The following is a 21,305-nucleotide window of genomic DNA, read 5'->3' on the forward strand; positions in this document are numbered from 1 at the left end:
ATTGTGGAATCTGGAGTTTCCACAAAGAAAACTGAGTTTTTCTTCTCATGAAATAATTAATAGTTCTACTTGTTCTTCAAGTTGTTACAAACTAAACAACTTTTTTTGCTCATAACTGTTTTACCATCTTTGACAAACTGTAAAGAAAAGGGATGTGAACCTATGATTAGAGGCTTGACGAAGAATATACATTTTTGAAATGTCTAAGTTAACTTGACAATTGATGAACTGATGATCAGTTGGATTAACAATCAAGTTGAGTTGCATAAGTTACTTTAACTGCATAACTTTATCATCTCATCTCTATTTTATAAACGATAGCATTTGGACGTGTGGTAGATGTGGTCATAGCTTTAAAAAAATAAAACGAACAAACAGTACATATGTCACATAATTTATTTGTATTACAATAAAAATGCATAGAACAGTATATACAAAAACAGCAAAATATAACTTTATTCAAACAATCAAGTCTTTCTAGGTAATAAAAAAAAAGCGATCACGCTTAGCATGGCTGAAGGAAACTCTTCTACATACAGTACAAACATCAGGCACAGATTTGGTTTTTATCTCCGACGGTGCAACAATAACCACAGGTTTCAGGAATTACACGTTACCAATGCAGCAAATATTAGAAATGAATGACGGCTAAAGGAAGTGAATGATTCTCAATGTGAAAACCTTCTTTGTGGGTCACAAACGAGATTTGATCCTGTGATCATCAAGATGTCTGAAGGCTCCGTCTGTATTTTTATCACATTATTACTCTTCGATGTTTCATTTAAATGGGATCAATTCCCCCGGGTCCATTTTTAACCTCTTTTCATTTGTACTGTATATTTTTGCCTTGTGTTATTGATGTACACAGTTTATGGTTTCTATACCCGCTGAGAACGACACATCCTGGGAGATGAGCCCAGAGAAACACTGACGGTTTATAGAGACCAGACAAAGGTTCTCAAAGAAAAACACCCGGCAGTAAAATCCACACAGACGTTTCATACGTGCGTGGAGAAGTGAACAAACACAAACGGGCCAATCATCGGACAGAAGTAGAAATTATAAAAAAATAAATGATGAGGACTTTTTAATAACATGTAAACATTTCACGTAGCTAAAAGCCGTGTGCAGCGAGGATTTAACGTCACCGCCTGTCGGTGAGAAACTGCAGCGACGAGCAAACATGCGACGAATGGATTTTGAATTTGAGTAAATGAATGAGCTCCACTCGGTTCCCGGCTCTTTTTGTGTGTCTCCTATTTTTTCAGTGTTTGTTTTATCCTACATGGAGACAACAGATTTCTACACAAAAGCAAAAATAGTGTCTGGTAAGTTGTTTATCTCAGAAAAAACACGTTAAAAAAACAAAACCTTTCAGAGCAACACGGTGATTGTCATAACTTACATTTGTCTCTCAACTCTCACACCAACACAGGTCAACACAAAACAAACGGACACACAAACAGGACACAATAAATTAAGTTGTATTACAGTCTTCAGTCAAGGAGTTGCCAGTGTGGGCGGTTTTAACCAGCAGGGGGAGCTCTAACAGAGGTGTAGCTCCACAGCCTCTCTCTCTCTCTCTCTCTCTCACATCAGACGTTCTAACAACCAGGTTCGACCTGAACTCGAGACTCAAACCAACATTTGTGTCACTTATTTTAAGTGTTGACTTCCTGAAGAGAATCAGAGACGGACATTCAGAAAGAGCGTCTCCTCCTCCGCGGCCGTTGAATCATCACAGAGGTGAGTGTGTGTGTGTCAAGTGTGTGTCTGCGTTACACACGCAGCTGTAAGAGGAACAGGACATGATTCTCCTGGAGACAGTAAAAGACGGTGAGTGAGGACAAACATCGGGGATCCGAGCAGGGACAATCAAATTAAGCTTTCGTTCAAACATACAGGTTCCTGGAGAGAAGGTCGAGCAAATCACCAAACACGTCTGAAACCAGAGGGAGTTTCTCATGAATACACTTTTTAAAAAGGGTTGTAATCGGTTCCATCCTCACATGAGGAGTAAAGACGGAACTTGACACAAACTTATGAGATGAAGCCTTTTTAAGGATCAGGGCCGATACGTCTCGATGTGATGTTCAAAACAAGTTTCACTCTCTGACGTCGACACATTCAACAACATTCAACACGAGTCGACACACAAATGTCTTCACGTCTCACTGAAAATGCACTTTGGGTTTTTAAAAGAGTCTTTTTCTCTTTTTTGGTCTGTTTTTCATTTTGTGTAAAGTGAGAGCCTGAAGCAGAGGTCACCAGCATTTCGATGTGTCCGTCCATGTCCGGCCCAGACCTGCTGAGCTGCACAGAGCTGGACTCCTGTCCCCTCATGTCCCGACCTCACCACGTGTCCCCTCCACCAAACTCCCCCTTCTCCAAACTACGGAAGGATTTGAACTTTTTACACTATACATCTTAAAAAAAAAAAAAAGATTAAGCGAAGAGAGTGAGCACCATTTGGAGGAATCAGAGAGAAACTGAATGTTTTGTAAATTAGCAAACAGAAAATAAAAGTTGTTTTCTCAGTGGGACAAGTCACAAGTGAATACTTCAGGGAGTGTGGAAGGGAGTAGCAGCACAAACTAAGCCTCCAGCAACCAGGATGTCACCAGGAAGCTCCTTTAAAGCTCGCAGCAGTAAATGGAACCATTGTTTTTTACCTCTCACTCTTTTCAGACACACATCTTTCAGATCTCTCGGAGAACAGAGAGCCCCAGGTGGACACATCACGGGTTTCAGTCTCCATCTTTATATAATACAGCATTGGGACGCTCCGTCGTGGAGCCGACAGTGTTAAAGCATTTTTAAAGGCCATATAAATAGTTGTGAAATATAAATATGTGCACGCAAAGACAGACACGGTCGCTTTGGGGTAAAGCTCGTTTGACATGATAAAGCAGGAAGTTCGACATCAAGCCCAAATACTATGGTGGTGGTTTTGAGAAACGGAGCCAACGATACGTCTTCGTGCTCGACTGCACCGAGCCGAGGCTCCAGTGACCAGAACATTCATATCTTAACTTAAAGCTGCCACCTTTCAGTCCGGGACCTGTTCCAGATCAAATATCTACCACTTCTCCTCCGGGACCCTGTTCACTGGCAGTTCAGGTCCGGGCTGCTGAGCCAGGTCCAGATCTGGATCATCTGCTGCGGCGTCCTTGGGTGAACAAGGATCAAGCTCTTATAGGCACAGGGGTTCGCCCTGTACTTCTCCTCTATGTCAAAGGTCCTGAAGCCTTTGTGCTTCTCGGGGCCCAGCCCTACTTTTTTAAGACACATGCCCGTGTAGACATCGTCTATGGGGTAGAGCGGAACCCGGTGCGACACCGTGTGCAGCCGGGCCGCCACGTCCCCGGAGAAGAGGTACCCGCCCCCTCCTGCGTACGGGGGGTACTTCCCAACGTACATGCTCTCTGGGATGAAGTATTTGACCTTCTTGTCTCTGTGCGGCCCCGCCTCGGTGATCACATCCCCCACAAACAGGTCCCTGGCTTTGGGCTCCGAGAGGCCCTTGAGGAAATCCAGGATGCGGTAGGTGTTGACGAAGACGTCGTCGTCCCCCTTGAAGATGAAGCGGGCCGACCGGCAGCGGATCTGGATCCACTCCAGGAACAGAACTTCTTTGACAGTTAAATTAAAGAACGAGTCCCGGTAGTCCCACTGGATGATGTCCTGGTGGCGCAGGCTCTCGTCCCGCAGGCTGCTGGACAGATCCGGGTGGTGGTCCCAGGCTGTGGCGTTTCCAAGAAGGAAGACAACCGCCACCGTCTGATTGGACACAACGCCCGCCCGTCCCCAGGACTGACGGATGGCCTGGCGCCGGTCGAAGTGCGATACCTGGGATTTGATAGCGAGGAGCAGGAATGGCGGCTCCTCACAGATTCGAGGCTGGTCCACCATCATCGGGTAGGAGCGACAGTGCATGTAGAGCAGCAGGTCCTTGAAGCGCTCCGGGAGGGAGTTGTAGTCCTTCACCTGAGTGGTCGCCCTGACGTTCGGCTGGCAGGGGTCACTGGACAGACTGGTCTCAATGAGCCAATCGGGCAGCTCCGAGGCGTTGTAGTTAGACGCCAGGATGGGATTGTTCTGGAAGTCCAGGATCTGCTGCTGGCGGTTCCAGTAGGCCGGGGCGGGAGCCAGCTTGCTCCAGAAGGGCCCGGAGGGGATGTGCACCTTGTGAAGCCCGTTCTTGTCCTGGCCGCTTTGTCGGAAGATGAGGATGAAGATGAAGAGGTTGACCATCATCACTGTCACCACGAGCTTCAGCCTCCTCCGCTGCACCGCCATGACAGTGTCCTGCACCCACCTGGACAGACACACAACAGGAGGAGGGCGTTAGGGACACAAACACACTTCAGCTCATAACAGCTGTTCTCCTGCTTTAGATTATTGAACAATACTTTTTTGACAAATTTCAATAAATAAATAAACACTACAAATGCAATGTTCATATATGAATGAACAGTTAACCTTGTCTTGTTTGACTGACACTGAATACGTCGACTGGGAATTCCTGTTAATTGTATTGTCGACCCAGAATAAGTCAGAAGTAGAGCAGGTCAGCGCAGAATTACACACAGGAGAAGAAGAGTTGTGAAACCTTTAGTGAAGCAACAATTTCCTGACACAACCTTGATACACACACCCACACACACCCACAGTCTTCCGGTGTCTTCACTTGTTCCTGTGAAGAGACTCTGCCTGCTGCTTTGAACAGAGAGGTCAAGGGTCAAGTTCAGCTACTACATCCCAAGAACTGCTGACTCAGCAAGTGAGGGAACAAACCAGGATGGGCTGTTATGTTCCGTCCCTGCTATAAATATTAAAGCTCTCAACTGATCGGTTAATTCTTTTTAGGTCCAACCTCCATTCACTGCATTCTCATGTTCTGCAATCCTCTCAGGGGTGAGTGCTCGGATGTGATGTAAGAGCTGCCTCAGTTAAGAAGGGAGCTGCTGCCAACCGGGCACAAATCTGTGAAACTGCCTCCGACCACGTGTCAAGTAGAAGATATGTTTTTATTAGTTGCTGCTGCGCCACTGAATCGTCTGGCTCTGTGATTTCTGTTAACCCCTCTGTGCCGGCCGGTCAGGAAACCTCTCTGCACAGTTCTTCAGATTCAGGGAACCAGTCAGGGTGTGAGTGCTCTGACCGAACAGGCCGGTTTAACCATCTAGAAGAAGCATGTTCACATTCTGGATTCAGTGCAAACTAAACACAATAAAACAATCAAACTAGTGTCCAGCCTGTAATAAAAACATTCAACAGGGAGGGGGGGTGCTAAGATTAATCTGTAAAACCAGCTGCTTTATGAAACAGTTACTGGAAACTCCTGTTAATCATTTGTACTGTCTGCACAATCCCAGATAAAAGGTGCTTTATTGAGGTGTGCATTACAACAGATTGTATGTTTGGTTGGTGGGCGTTTTGCGGTTGATGTACTTAAAAATAATTGCTCAAATGATAACAGCTGCAAACATGGGAGAGGCAGAAGTATTTAAATGATATTTAAATATTTAAATGTCTTGCGTGCGGTCCTGGTTTCAGCCGTGGAGCGTCACAGGGAGCAGAGTGATTGTCGGTGTTAGTGGACGAGGTAAACAAACATGTTCGCTGCAGCAAATAAACATTAATGTAACTCTCAGACACGCGATATGGGAGAGTATCTGTACACGCTGTTTTCATATTTGCCAGTTTGGGTCATTCACTTTCTGTTTACCTTGGAAATAGCCTAAATCTTTCCTCTGCAGGTGCCATACTCCTGCCTGGCTCATGGGTCTCACTCCCTTCTCTTTGCTACTGGTCAGAAACTCCCTGAGCTCGAACCTCAGCCTCTCTGGAATCCAACTGACAGAAATCTGCAACAGCCACTGAGAACTTTAATCCCCGAGAGTTCCGGGATCACACAGACAATACAGTCTTTCAGGAGGCTGGAGTCCACCTCGGGTTTCTGCTTTGGCAGAATCACACGTCCCTGCTGAGGACTCGCTCTCTGCCGTCTCTCATGTCTTCCCCTCTTCCCCTCCTTCTACCCTTCCCTCCACTTTCAGGGCCTCTCACTCCTCTTCCTCCTCGTTGTGCCAGCGAAGAGGCCACAACATCTGCTTGGACTCCTGTACTCTTCCTCAGGTTGCTGATGAACTACACCGTTGAAGAAGCTGATTAATCCTTGTGGCTGTGGCCCAACTGATCGATCTCATTGTGAGTTGTATCATGACTCACAGAGAGAGAGATACCGAATATGGGAAATGAAAGATAGCATGATAAAAGAGATGATGTGGAAGATGACACACACACACACACTCTAATGAATGAGAAACACCATGTTCAATGTAGTCCAATTGAAAACAAACTCAATCTGAGAAGTCAAACTGGGTAAACGTCGGCTCAGCTGGTTTTTCCTTCCTCCCCAGTCACCCGTCTCCTTCCTGTCTCTGTATCGTGTTCCTCTCGGCCTCCTAGCAACATCTCTGCACCACTGCACTCCTGTTTGCTCCCTCTCCCTTTGTTTACCCCACCCCCCCCCCCCCCTCCTCCAGCTGTCCTCCTCTATCCTTCTCCTCGCTGCTCTTTGCTCATTTCTCTCTGTGACAGCAACAGAGGATGATGATGGTGATACATAATCCTGATAGTTTAGTGTTGTGTTGCAAACGGGGACAAGCCCCGACATTGCTCTACCTCTTTACCCCCCCCCCCCTTTCCCCCTTTTCTTTCTTTCTCTGTTGCACATGCTTTCCTGTATTGCTAAACAAACAAGAGGACTTCTGGGAAATGAGTTGGGAGGGGTTAAAGAAGAACGGCTAACATCAGATTGACCAGACGTGTAATTAACCAAACAGTGACCTGCTGCAGCCTGACGACCTCCTGCAGCTGGAGAGGAGGCGTTTGATTGGCCTGTGATGTGGTAACGAGGCCGGTTGAGCTGAGCAGTGGATCAGGGACCAGACCAGTTCACCCACTGGTTTACAAGGACGGTGATTAATTCAAAGATTTTGAAACTAGTGAAGTCACATTCTTGTTCTGATGCCAGTGAGCGGAGCAGGTTTTTCACGTCTTAGTATTACATGGATCAACGCACAAGGAGCATTAAGGGCGTGTCCAAAGTCACGTTTGTACAAAGGATCTGGAAATAGCTCAACGGCTTTTGGGGCGTAATATACAATTAAATACATAACTTCAGCCAGTAGGGGTCTCTCGATCAAAACAATAAAAAACGACCTTCCCGTTCAAACCTGATATTAACATGTGGCATCACATGTGTCTCAAGATCAGACTTAAACTTGTAACTTGGCCATAAAAGACTTCTGCACCTTTTTAATAATTTGCTGTGGCAGATTTTAGGTGAATATTTACCTAGTTTTTATTCTATTATTGCACCATAAGTCGCTCATAATTAAAATGTAGGCAGAACGGCCGTACAGGGGTGAACATTCTTCATTTCTAAATAATAATAAACCCTTAGTCCCTTTATAACGCTCCCTTCTGTTGCTTGGCTCTTAAAACATAGATAACTATTTACAGTGCAGGTTGGATCTTTCCACAACAGTGAGCCAGATGGACTATGATGCTGTTTGCAGAGTTCCAGCTCATCACAGACAGCAGGGGCGTGGTGCATTGATTAGATCTGACGGGACAATGCCAGGCTGTGTTTGAACATCGAGGTTTCCACCTGATAGAAGGTTTCAGTGAGGCGGCGTCTCACCTGGGTGGGGGAGGGACGGGAGGAAGGAAGAGCAGCGGCAGGTCTTAGGACAGTGAGTGTGTATTTCTATAGTTATGAGGACAAATATAGATTGTACGCCATTGTTGTCCTTCCCATGTATGGTAATATTTAGACAGTGGATGTTGTATGAATGTAAGTGGACCGTTTGGCAAGAAAGTAAACTACTTTAACGACAAAATCATCATTGTGAAGAAATTCTGTCGGTCCTAACAATTTCAAAAGCCTTCATGAGGTTGAAATGTGTTTTGGGATGTTTCTGGAGGGTTGAGGTCACACAGCAGGACGTTACCTGTGCAGGTGAGCGGAGCCTCCTCAGCTTGTCTCGTCCTTGCGTCTCCTCTCGGCTCTTTTACCCCATACTTAGATCTGCCCTCTGGGGAACAGGAGCCGGTGAGGAAAGGGAGAGAAGGGGGGGGGGGGGGGGGGGCGTGGCGGAGCGGAGGAGGGTTAAACCTGAAAACAGACAGAACAACCAGTGTGTCAACGGCTGCCGGGAACCACCACAGTTTAACCGCTTCCTGTTCTTTTTCAAATCGAACAAATGTGAACTAAGGAAGGAGAGAGAGGAGGAAGAGCCTGTTAGCAGCTGCTCTCACAGTTAGACTCTGTGATCGACAGCTTGTCCTGTCATCAGTCATCGATTAGCGCTGACTGACATGATCAAGCATGGTTTGAAAAACAACATAGATACATAACTTACATCACAGCTCATTAATAACCAGAAATTAAACAAACAGTTCTTCATCATACTTGATCATAAACTGAATATTTAAAAGGTTTTGAATGTTGATCAGATTTAACAATACATGTGGATTTTACTACCATCTAATCATTTCTAGTATTAAAAAAAGGGCGATGACCAGTTTCAATGCAAACTGGGGTTAAAATGATGTTTATCTTAATCTTTAATTACTGCAGCTACCGTGAAGATTTGGTGGATACTGTTTATCATAATCATCCAAAATCTGCAAATCTCCAAGATGCAATTGTGATACAAAACTCTAACATCATTTCATCTCTACAACCAGCACACGAGCAGACAACGTTGTGCTTCTACAAGATTTACACCCGGAAGCGAGGACATCCTGGTCCTGGCTTCACTGGCTGAGGAACAACACGAACGAGTCTGACATGAAACTCCGGCTCCATCCCGGAGGCTGGTCAATTTCAATCCAAGGTAAATATTGTAAACCAAATATACAAATTCCTTTTGTGTATTTGCTACGCTTTAGACAGTGCAGTCCTTGTTCTTGCTGTCTCTCAGGGCTCATCGGATTTGGTGTTGTTATTCGATGCTGTAAACCTTTCTGATGTCACGACACCACCTGATAAACAATAATAATTCTACTCTTTGTCTCTGTTGGATAAATCAGCACAGCTAAAACTTCACAAATTAAATAAATAAAAAGGAAATAACAGCAGAATAGGATCCTACCAAAGACCCTGGTGTGGACCCTTTAAACACACAGCAGAGTTTCATTAATCATTAACCAGCGGGTCGTGCTGGTTAGATATGAGGAAGGAGCAGATAATGGGGCATATCACTTTTCACAGTGAGCAAACAAACTGCCTGAAACATTCACTTTCAGATAAAAAGAGCCGAGCAGAGGAGTCAGCTAACAGAGGGACGGCTCTGTGTCTCCGATCGGAACAGGACCCCTGGATTCTGGATTTACTCTTGGTTTGCAGGTATTAAAAAAAAATATATATAATAAAAGTGCAAATGCTCTCTGTACATTTCAGCAGTTTTTACTTATTGTACCTCTATGCTGAAAAGAAGTTGACAGAATATTCAGGGTGAAGGTAAAGTTGCTTTTGAGGCACAGAACACAACTAACTGTACGACAATCACAATCAGTCATTACATAAGACGACAAAGTGTAAAGGGGAATCGTCACCTGCTCACACGTTAACGCTCAAACTATTTCTAAAGCAGCTTTCTCTCCTACGGGAAGAGCAGCTCAAAGTTATTAACAATAACAAAGTAACCGAGTTTAGCACGTTAGCGCGCACAGTGCTGCACTAGAAGCTTCCCAGAGCCACCAGTGGGAAACAGGTCACCAGCACGGACCCAGGCTCAGGTTGCTGATTACCTCGTCTGTGGACAGCAGATAAGGACGCAGCGAAGCAGACAAGTGTCCCACACTGAAGCCACACCAGGTCTCCTGGACAAAGTTCAAGGCCTCACAGACAGAGGGGGAAGACGGATGATACAAAGAAGAACAAGAAACCCTCACTGGTAGTTTGATGGAAGTGTTTGAACGGTGCACTGAGCACAATGGAATGATATGAGCGAGTGGAATTTTGGTTAAACATTCAACCATCTCCCTGCAGGCTCTTCCACCAGGAGACAGGTTTTAACAAGTGTGGGTAAGATATTTGGGAAATGGTTCAAACTCCAGTTTTCCTCGGAGCTATGCTCTGCTGACACCATGGAGTGAGTCACAGGTGAGGAGCAGAGCAGGTTGTAGAATATTTTAAAAATCACTTAATTATTCAAGTAATGTTTCTAGCAAAAAATGAAAACAATTGACTTTATATAATGTCACTGAATAATGCACAGATTCTCAGTCATACGTTTATCTCCACATTACTGCCAGGCTCCCCAGAAATCAATCAACCTTCAATTTGTTCATAAAACAGCAGCAAGAAGTTGAACCTATGAGCACATCACACCCGTTCTCACCGAACTGCACCGGGAACCTGTGGAGTTTAGATTGTATTCCTCTTAACTTCAAATCACTGAAGGTCCTTCTGCCGCCGGAGCTTTCAAACCTCCTCATCCCTCTTTCCACTGCTCGAACTCTTCGATCGGGCAGAGATAATCAAAGTTCCCTCCTAACTAGGAAGGGCACTTAGTGGAGCGCATACCTCAGCCAAGGTCTCCTTAAATTAAATTACGCTGCACAGAATTACATACACCCCAAGATATCAAACTGGATCCATTAATTATTCCCCTGGGGAAATGGTGAAAACGTCAAAAAACACCCTGAGGAAAGTGAAACAGAAGGTTAAGGAAAGCTTTGAGCCCGCAGCCATTCTCCACATGATGCAACTGAAGCTCGGGCTTTGGAGCAGCTGCTGTCTCTGGGACCTGATAACGGTCCACGACATCAAGTGTTCAGGCACGCAACAGGCATTCTTCCTGTTGCGTTTATGAAATTGGGGCCAGGGACTTTTCTTTAACCGATTCCTTGAAGGTTTGGTTAAACCAGACCGAATCGCTGAGTGGTAGGGGGAGCTATTGAGCCATTTTGCCACGCACATTTAGAAATGACTCCAGAATACGTACATTTTCATCAGGCCCGATAAAGTTTGGTGAGTTTTCAAGCCTTCAAAAATGTATTTGCCTGAATAATCCAACGAGAAGCAGAAAGGCCATTGCACGGTCGCTGCTCGGGCCCTAAACACACAGTGATCTAATCAGCAGCATAAAGGGGGAAGCGTTACCTCTGTCATGTTCTGCTTCTTAAACTCCACAGTGGGGTTCGACGTGACGTCCTCCGAGGGAAGCAGAAGAAAAGAAAAATTAAAACTGAGGCCGCCTCGCCCAATGCTAAAATGCAATCAGCTCGAGATGCTCTCAGAGCCTGTTGCATAAATCTCTCTCACAAATGGCCCATGAAGGAAAGCATCTCTGAAGACGCAAATAAATCAATGTTTCCCATCAACGATTACTGCCTGCCCCCCCCCCCCCCCCCCACCACCCCCCCAGGAGGTTCAGCTGTTCTGGTTCACCGGCACTTTGCTCTGTACAGCGTTACCTCTAGGAGTGCTTTGCATTTTGTTTTCACTGGCTGTTCGTTCATGCATAACGCAAAGCAGTTTTAACTCGCACTATGCAAATAAAGCAGCCTATCTGACCAGTGTTAGAATGTCACACACACACACACACACACACACAGCACATACACACACACTACCAATGGGCTATTTTTGAGCACAGCTTGACCCGGGTCAGAAATATATAGGAGGATATTTTGGCAGGAGGGAATGTGGGCCTAATAGCGACATGGTGCGAAAGATGAGAACCATAAATAGCCTGAGGGGCAGCAGCCGAGAGAGACTGGGCTGCCTGAGCTGGGGCCTGCCCATCAAACATCGACAGTCATCACCAGTATTCACACCAGTAAGGGCCAAAGGTCCAGCTTCATGTGTTGGAGTGACACTCGTGGGCCTGGCTGAGGATTTCACCGGCCTTTAAAAATGGGAGTGGGTGGTGCTTTTTCTTAGTCGCAGCTGAAAATAATAACACACAAGAGGGTTTTGTGACACAATGCATTGACTTCCATTCATTGTTGACAGCCAAACGGAAACTTGTCCCCGAACCTAAACCAAATTCAAGGTCAGTGTTAATACCGGAAAGGTTCAGATATATTACTTACTGCTCATAGTTCTTATATCAAACAAAAGCTGTTAAAACTGTATTATTCCATATATATTTGCTACTGTACATATCTTATTTATTTACATTTCATATACGCACAATACTCTGCACTTTAACTCCTTTTTTTGCACTTCTGGTACTAGAAGTACTATGCAATGACAATAAAGTTGAATCTAATCTAATCTAATCTAAAGAGGAAACAAAAACCAGTATCCACATCCTTTGAAGCACTTTGCATTGCACCAGTTCAAACCTGACCCTAACCACAGTTCACATATCACCCCTGAACTCAACCAGGACCTCGTAGATGATTCAGGCTTCGGTCTCCACAAGGTCTGCTGGTCCAGACAAGGTCAGTGTGTATTCTGGAAAAGGTCCTAAATAGGAAACGTGTACACACACATACTTACTTAACTTAGAATGGAACTCTTCATTATCAACAGACACTTGCCACATGCTTCACATCACTCACGCTCTGTACTGTACGTGTGGGACTGAACTGATAAACGCTGTCACTGTCTTTTGCCAAACGCTCAATTAATGCAGAACACAAACCCTGTTCAGTCCTGACACATGATTCACAGTGTGACCTGATCTGTTTACACAACTGAGGCTGCACAATGCACCGTACGCTTTCCACCGGCGTGAGTAGAGTGTGTAAGATTACCAGCTGTGGAGGACTTGATGTGAATTCCTGGCACTGATATCAATCACTCCTCGTCTGGGGCCTGACTTGAGCACCAAGCGCCTTATAAATCACTAACTATGAACCATTAACCAACTTTTTAACCAGTTCCCGGGGACAGTTGACCACTTACGCCTCTAGCAGATATGTAAGCCCAGACATATTGTGCTGTGAGTCGCTAACCTTGACTCTCTGAGGTTTGGTGGTGAGCAGGTAAGTGACACTTGGTAGAGCCGTGGTTAGAGAGACGGGGTTAAGAGGTCAAAAGACATCATATTTGCCGGAGCAATGATCAACATGATAATCCAGCCTTTGAGTGAAACTAGTGACAAGAGTTAGTACAGGAAAGACATTAATAAAGACAAGGTCCCAGGGGGTCACCAAGTATTCAAAAATATATTAATACAAATGGCTTGTGAGGGAAAGCGAGGTAGACCAGGAAGTGTGCGTGAGTCAGGGAGGACACACACAAACAAACAAACACAATGGTGTGGTTTACACTAATGCAAGTCAAGCTAATGCAGTGAGGCATTCAACCATCTCATTACAGTGTTTAAGTGATGTGATAAATCATGGTAACAAAATGAAGAAATCCATAAATGTTGATTATTAAGCACTTGGGTACAATACAACTTCTTCAATTGTACTTTGGGCTGGAAGATAAAACCAGAAATGATAAAGGTAGAAAAACTAAATCATATCAGTTGATACAAATAGTTTTAAGACAGATTTTTACTCCTGAGGGAAAGTTGAGGTTTTAAACTCTGAGCGAGATCAATTATGTGTTTGCACAATTCTTAACACATCAATATATATATAATGTTTATTTGTTAAATTTCTATTGATGAGAATTATTGCTATTGTTATTTTTTCGCCAGCCTTAGTTTCTGTGATAATAAATCAAATTAATGAAGTCGTAATTTTCCTGTCAGATAACAGAGTGAGCAGAAACCCAGCCACCCCCCCGCTCGCAGTCGACACTTCTTCATGCACGAGACAATGAGCGACACACAATGAGCACATTTCTTAAACAGGATCCTGACGTGTTCATGTGCTGCAGCTCCTGTCTGTCACAGTTCCTGTCTGTGGATATGCATCTAGTCTCAACTAAGATCAAAATCATGTAAAAAATAATCAGGTTGTAAATCATGAAGTGCGTGAGAGAGTCTTATCTTTTAAAAGATAATAGAATCAAAAATGATGGGCCTGAAACAGCCTGTAACAAGTTGAGGAGACCTGATTGATTCCTGTGAAGTTGCTACTTCTGAATTATGAACCATAAATGGCTAAATAAGTTTGTGACACCTCCTCAGGATCGAGAGCAGGAAGAAGGGATGAGGCGGAGAGGGAAGAGTCCAGACAAACCTGCACAATCTGCTAAAAGAGAGTAAACGCCAGATAAAAAGAGTTCAACCAGAGAATATATTAAATGATAAACCTCCTCTCTACCACCTCTCTGGCTGTGTTGTGCTCGTGACAATGGAAGGCGGCGGTGCACTGGTTGATCTGTGACCTCCGTCTCCAAACAGTCACATCCTGTTGCTAAAGCCCAGACGCCTCCTCCTCTTCATCGAGACTGTGTCATCTCTTCCAAGCAGTTCACACAGAGGAGGGACGTACAGTGAGCGGCATCATCTCAATCCCTCCAGGTTCTGTGCGGCAGCTTCTCCTTGTTATATAACAGGAACCGCATTTATTGTTGTGGTTTGACCAAATTATTTAGAATTTTTGTGATGCACACTCATAAATAGCTTTCCTCTAAATACTCCTGAATTTGTGTTCCTTGGAAAATGCACAAAAATCCACTTGCAATGATAAAGAAAGTGATTAAAAAATAACCGGAGCCGCACCCAAACCTTATCATCTCTTTCCCGGTCCATGTCCCCTCCCTCCACCAACTTCCTTGGAATTCATATCAGTACTTTTTAGCGAAATCCTGCTAAAATTCACAAAAACAAAAAAAGGACAGGGGAACAAATCCCTTGGCGGTGTAGTACTGAGATAAAGTTTTGCACCGACATGAGAAGTTTGGATTCCAGAAGTACCTGATCACTGCTGGGGGAGTGTGGTTATACTGGTATCACGCTCTGACACCGTGCAGTCTACAGCACCTATGACGATATAATTGAAATAACACCAGCACTTTGAGATTCATTTCCTGCCAGTGCTAAGCTCCATATCCTGTGTTTTAAACTGTGTTGTTGGCAGATGAGCAGTTGTACTCTGTTCTCCCTGCAGTACTCAGACACCGGATTTAGTTAGAACCCCCCCCCCCTCCCCCCTTCTGAGTTATGCTGAAATGTAATCCCAGGAACGTGTCTCTGAAGTGGGCGGAAAACAGTGGAAACACAATCAGACCAGGAGACAAAGGCCACGCATTAAGCTACAGGTAGTTGTAAGTGCCCCCCCCCCCCCCCCAGTAGAAAAGGCCTCTTCTGTAAACCTGCAGAAGATTCAATTATTCATCAAGTCTGTTTTCCGAGGTAAATATTTGGAGCTTTAACGTCTCAGATGTGGTCTTGATCTGAATCCAGGTAGCTCGGAGTGCCGTCTCGTTCCAAACAGTCGCTCTGTGTCTAATATCTCCATGGCTCATTTTCCCCTTCATCAGATTACAGCTCCCACAGCTCGTCTACACCCCCGAGCACTTCTCCTTTCCACTCATTGTGGTAAAGCAGCTGCCAGACACTGAATCAGACTGATGAGTGGCACAGCATCATTAAAACTAGAGAGTACAGTCAATCCATCACAGTCCTGGGAAGAGGGATCACACCAGTTCTAACAGAACTCACTTCTTCTTCTCTGCTACTGGCAAGACTTCAGTTTCCAGCCATTTCCAGGAAGATTTACTTATTTGTGATATTTTTCACTTATCACTGACAAACCAGATATTAAAAGAAGTTCTATGGCATTGATTCTCTGTATGTGTTTGAAGGTCAAAGGGTTTAAACCGAGCGGGACCTCCTGGTTTCACTTGTGAGGTGAAGTAAGGGAGAAGGGAGGACGGCTCTGGAACAGGTCTGGCAGGAATACCTGATCTGAAGATGTCGGTTTAACGCATCATCACGCTGACTGTGTCAAATCCTACAGATGATTCACTCTAATCTCATAAAACGCTCGAGTTCCAAAGAAAAACCAGTTCATCCTGTCTGACTTCACTCAGACAAGTTTTGGCACAATGTGCGGAATGCTTTTACAGTATCACTTACAGTAAAGGCTGTGTGTGTGTGTGTGTGTGTGTGTGTGTTGTCATCATAGGCAATACTTTGTGAGTTTATCCCCCCCCTGCCCGCCCAAGCATTACAGACTTTAAAGCAAATGTATTTACCATAATCAGGAGCTGCTGATGTCGGTAAAATGGCTGCAACATTATGGATTAGTTGTGTACATGCCGCTCTATATCCCTATAAGCCGGTTTTAATGGATGTTGCAAAGCAGCGGCGGCCAAGCACATCAATAACAGCCGTTACTTCAGACATTGGCAAACACCCATTTGGATTCTGGATTCTCCCAGAGTCATTGTTGGTGATGTTTAAACTGTTGATCATCTGAACGAGCGTGATCATTGAGTAACTTCTACTTTGTTGTTTTGTGTAAATCGAAATATTTAAGTGTCTCATCATACGACCGACACGAGAGGTGCTATAGTTAGTCCTGACTTCGGTTTCCTCTTTGGTCATAAAAAGAAAATGTAGGTCATTACGTTGTTTAATCATCAAACACAGGAAGCTGAGAAACTTCTGCTGCAGAGAGAAAACAATGTGCGAGTTTACTTAGAGTCGATCTGATCAATTTGGAGTTTCAGCTGCCGACGCTGACATTAGGGAGTAAAAACAAGTAAAATACAAGTTTATATATAGATGCTGAATTAATAAAATAAACAATTTACTGATGTAAAATGTAATAATAAATGCATTCTTTTCTGCACAGTTTATTTTGTAAGATAAGTTTCATAATTGTGCGTCCTGGGGCTTAACTGATCCAGGAACGTGTTAAGCCATCAAGCAAGAGGAAGTTGTGTCTCCACAGCAGTCTTGGTCAAACGTTGTGTTTTACAATTTGTGTTGAAACTGCAAATGTGCCGTTGTGGTGCACCGAGCACTTAGCACACATGCAGTGGAACCATTTAGTGACAGACAACTGCTGATGCTTTGTGAGAACACCTTCTCGGGGGTGCAGTTCAGTTTGAGGGTCACTGCAGATACAATGATTTCCCCTGATTCCAGTTGGTGCTATACGATTCAATTTACTAAAAATACAGAGATTAAACTGGTTTCCATCTTCTCATCCAGCCAACTTCCAATCATTTCATCCACATTTTTAAACAAAACTATGATACACAAGTCACAGAGAGGTTTTCACAGCCATAAACCAGCTGCTCACAGCACCAGCACCAGTAACACCAGCTGAGCGATGCTGGTATTGAACCATGACTGCTGTCCCGCTGATGCTCGGTGAAACCGGACTGAATTCTGCTGAATGTGGTGGTGGAGTGTTTCTCCTGACACCCCAAACAGAAAAGAAACAACCGATGGTGGTGGGAGCAGCCGAGACCAGTAGCTCCTGGATGTCTTTGTTTGACTGGGAATGCAATGAATGTCATTTTGTCTTGTATTACTGCAGACTGTGATTCTCCATTTCCAAACCATCTCCGAGCAGAAGAGGAGGCTGAAGACACAGATCAGCCACATACACAACAGTCTCGACTTCCATCCCCAGGAGGTTTCACTACAGTTCACACCTCTGTCAACGACCCCCCCCCGGCTCACACAGAATGAAACTACAGACTTCCCCTATCATGTGGTACGTCAAGGTTGAGAAGGAACACAGTTGAATAGATCTAGAATTCATCTGTGGAGCGGCTAAGAAGAACTGATTTTGGGGGGAAAAGGAAATTGCAGTTTTTATCTGGACGAAATTAATAAACCTGATCAGAGCACAGATTACTCGTCCCTGTACTTCCTGTGGTATCAGAGGCATTTCCCATGCTGGAACCAGGATCAGAAGAGATCTCACAGCAGAACAGTTCTGCTGAGAGATGTACATTTCAAACTGGAAGTGTGAGATGGGTTCCTTTCATATTTCTGTGTCAACATGAACGATGAGAATGTGGTTATAGTCCCTGATGGAATGTCCCCATAATTAGCAGCGCCCGTGGGTCTCTTCAGGTCTCCCATTGGGGCTGTGCTGAAATGAGCGACCTTGAAACACAGAGCAGCGAGGAGCCAGGACTCTGAATCTGAAATTTACCGAACGCTTCAGTCGACACCTCGGTAAAAAAAGCAATATTAATATTTTACGAGAAACACGTCGGACGTTCGTTAAGAGTTAGAAACCTGATTAGAGTCTCTCACCAGTAACAGAAGCCGCCAGTGTTCTGCTGCACAGCAAAGTCACACAGACACACACTCATTAGCTAATGAAAAGCCAACCTGCCTCTTAAATTGTTGTAGGAAGAAGATGGAACCAACCCCCCCCCCCCCCCTGCTCATCCCACAGAGGAGGCAGAGGAGGTGTCCTGACCGTGGAAAGGTCACAGGTTTGATTTAATCAACAGGTGAATCACACTTCCTGTGACGGTCACAGCGTCTCCTTCACAGTAAAGCGCACGTTGCGGCTGAGGGACTGTTCCTGAGCTGAAGGAGAAGGCATGTGACTCAGTATGTGGAGACATTACTGACTAACTATGCAGAGTGTTCGTCTGAATGGCTGACATGACTTTGAGATGAGATGAGGGAGTGTTCGCTCGTCCATTTGGCCGAGACCCAACATCTGGATCTCCACCACAGCAGCAACTGGATCCTCTGAAGAGAAACCAGCTCGATCTCTTAAAATAAAAAACAGCTCATCGCTACACACTTCCTTTATCCAAGGCCACTCGTCACAAGACATGCGTAACACTCAACTCATATCTCAAGCTACTGACCAGGCAGATACAGAGTCGTATCAGAGATTAGCCATGGAAAGACAATAAGAGCTGCTGTCATGGAAGACAATCTGAACAAACACAACACTGAGCTGAGATAAGATATCCAGGGTTTGGTATTCATGGTATGAGAACAGGCTCACGTCCCTATTTAGACTTAAATCAAGTTCGCCTGCTTCCTGGGAAATGAACCTTGTGCTCTTCTTGATTTTAATATAATTTTCTTCATGGTTTTCACTGTGTGTGGTCAGACATTAGCCCAGTTTTCATTTGCCAGTGAGTCAGAGGAAGGCAGTGGATCCACCGTGTGGTTTAGACTTTAAATGTCTAAACATAGCAGAGGAGCTGACACACACACACATCTGCCGAACTCTGGAAACTGTTGCTCATCAGATTAAAACCTTTTATCAGATTGATGCCGAGCACGTGTGGCGTCGGGGAGGATGAGGAGGAGGAGGAGGAGGAGTCGACTAATGGAGGAAGCTTCACTCGGGTTCTGCGGTCCAGTGAGTCACTCCGTCCAGGTGCAGGTGCTTTTCAGGGACGATCACACCATGACTCATGAAGTCTCTTGAGTCATTTCACATGCTAACGGTGTCACTTTGGGTTTTTATCAACGCACCACCTGACCCAGATTCAGTGGCGTCCGCTCCGCCCATTATTACTGGGACCCCGGTGTTCTTCATTGGTATTTGACTGATTGCTGATGTTGGGTATAGCGCCACCTACTGACCCGCCATGCTCGATTGAGTGTTTGCAGTCACTCTTGTGATCTTTTCTGGACGCTAGTGTCGACATGGTGCAATTTTCTGATAAGTTTGAATTAAATTAGATATTTAATGCGTTAGAAAGAGACTGACTCACGACAACTCATAGCTACCACGCTACGAACTTTCAAGATGGCGCCATCGAGGAGTTTGGCTTCACGTTCTGGACAGTGGGAGAAAGTGGAGCTGCATCCCCGACCACAGGGAATCGAACGAAGATGCAAGTTACTGTAAACATCAGACAGCCGGGTGCTTCTCTCAGGTGCCGGCTTCAAATAGAACTTGAGGGGTCTGTTTGTTTTGGTGTGTCTCAGGCCTCAGGGATCTGATCACACTTATTTACACAGCTAATAAACACAACCACTGTTCCCAGTAAACATCCATCTAGCTCACAATAACACAACAGTTTAAACTGGAAATACAAACAGAGACATGTGGGGAAACGTCCCAGTTAATCACTTAGTGAGAGACACAAACACAGGGACGAAGCGTCACACTTCACACCAGTGAAACCACTGGAGTGTTGACTTTGACCTGTTGATTGTGTTTCCTACTGGTGAACTCCTGCACCACTGGTTTTCTGGTGGTTTTCCCAGCTCGTCACCTTTTTCACCAGCCCGGACCTTGGCTGTGTCGCAGCGTCTCGGTAACACGTCAGGGGATCAGGTTTAAGTCGAGTGTGTGTCTGTCTGTGTGTGTGTGTTTGTGTGTGTGCGTGTGGAGGTGAAGACACGCAGGAGCAATGGAGGACTACTCACGGTTCAGTGGCGGGGTTCTCCTCCTCGCGTGCGGACCTCTGCTCCTCCGAGGAGCCCCGGCTTCCCTCCGGCGACACGACGTCACGCGGAAAAACTCTCAATACATCCACGAGACGCTTCTCCTCGTTTCTCCGGCTGCTCCGGGCTGAAGCTGCGCAGGAGACTGAACACACCGAGGAGGAGGAGGAGGAGGAGCAGGGGGAGGAGGAGCTGGGGGAAGAGGAGGAGGAGCATGGGGAGGAGCAAGAGGGGGAGGAGGGCTACGTCTTTCTGCGGTGACACAGCGTCATCCTAGGTGGAGCACACACACACACACTTATAATTTTATTATGGATTTTGGATTAAATGAGCACTTTATTAATAATGAGGTATTAATGGAAGGCAAAACTTTATCAAAAGTTTCTATGTTAATGTATAGTATTCTCACACTGCACATATTCTTCTTGTTTTTACCCGGTACACATTATATTTTATTCCATTCATACTTTTCTATATTTTGTATATTCCTATTAATTAAGTACTACATGTTGCTTATTGCTTAATGAGGCCTATGTTTGCCTCTTCCTGCTGTAATATTGAAAGTTTCCCAATTAGATTAAGATAGATTAAGATTAAGATATGTTTATTCATACCAACACGTGCACAGACATGCACAACACACCCATGCAATGGCAGGCAAATTCAACGTCTGCATTTAACCCATCTGTGTGCAGGACACACAGAGCAGTGAGCGACCATGTACGGCGCTCGGGGAGCAGATGTTGGGGGAGTAAGGTGCCTTGCTCAGGGGCACTAGACAGGGTAGGGAGACTCTTGGATTTTTGGACAGATCAATCCAGGTTCGTCTTTTGTTGTCTCTCCGTGGAGACGAACCAGAGACGAACCAGAGACCTTCTCTGCCCATAGTCCAAGTTTCTGCCACTAGACCACCGCCTCTAACCCATAACCTTAGCATACTAAAGGAGCCACCCTAACCCTAACCCTTAATTTACCCTAACCCTAACTCTAACTCTAACCCTGATCCTAATCCTAATCCTTACTTTAACC

The 21,305-nt window shown here is 45.0% G+C and overlaps 1 protein-coding gene across 2 annotated transcripts; it reads right to left on the reverse strand.

The window, feature by feature from the left end:
* Positions 1 to 378: 378 nt before the first annotated feature.
* Positions 379 to 20,408, reverse strand: b3gnt2b (UDP-GlcNAc:betaGal beta-1,3-N-acetylglucosaminyltransferase 2b). Of its 2 annotated transcripts, XM_062400996.1 has the most exons (3): positions 20,259 to 20,408; positions 8,025 to 8,188; positions 379 to 4,318 (listed from the first exon to the last, which is right to left on the reverse strand). In XM_062400996.1, the coding sequence occupies exon 3, from the start codon at positions 4,297 to 4,299 to the stop codon at positions 3,106 to 3,108; it is 1,194 nt and encodes a 397-aa protein (XP_062256980.1). In that variant the 5' UTR covers positions 4,300 to 4,318; positions 8,025 to 8,188; positions 20,259 to 20,408; the 3' UTR covers positions 379 to 3,105. The 2 variants fall into 2 exon arrangements, with proteins under 2 accessions (XP_062256980.1, XP_062256981.1); XM_062400997.1 differs by lacking the exon at positions 8,025 to 8,188.
* Between the last annotated feature and the right edge of the window lie 897 nt (positions 20,409 to 21,305).

This window comes from Platichthys flesus, chromosome 12, assembly GCF_949316205.1.
Source record: "Platichthys flesus chromosome 12, fPlaFle2.1, whole genome shotgun sequence".
NCBI classification, from domain to species: domain Eukaryota; kingdom Metazoa; phylum Chordata; class Actinopteri; order Pleuronectiformes; family Pleuronectidae; genus Platichthys; species Platichthys flesus.

Excerpts from the sequence above, each read along its gene's own strand:
- b3gnt2b (XM_062400997.1), bottom strand. The coding sequence starts at position 4,299 with ATGGCGGTGCAGCGGAGGAGGCTGAAGCTCGTGGTGACAGTGATGATG.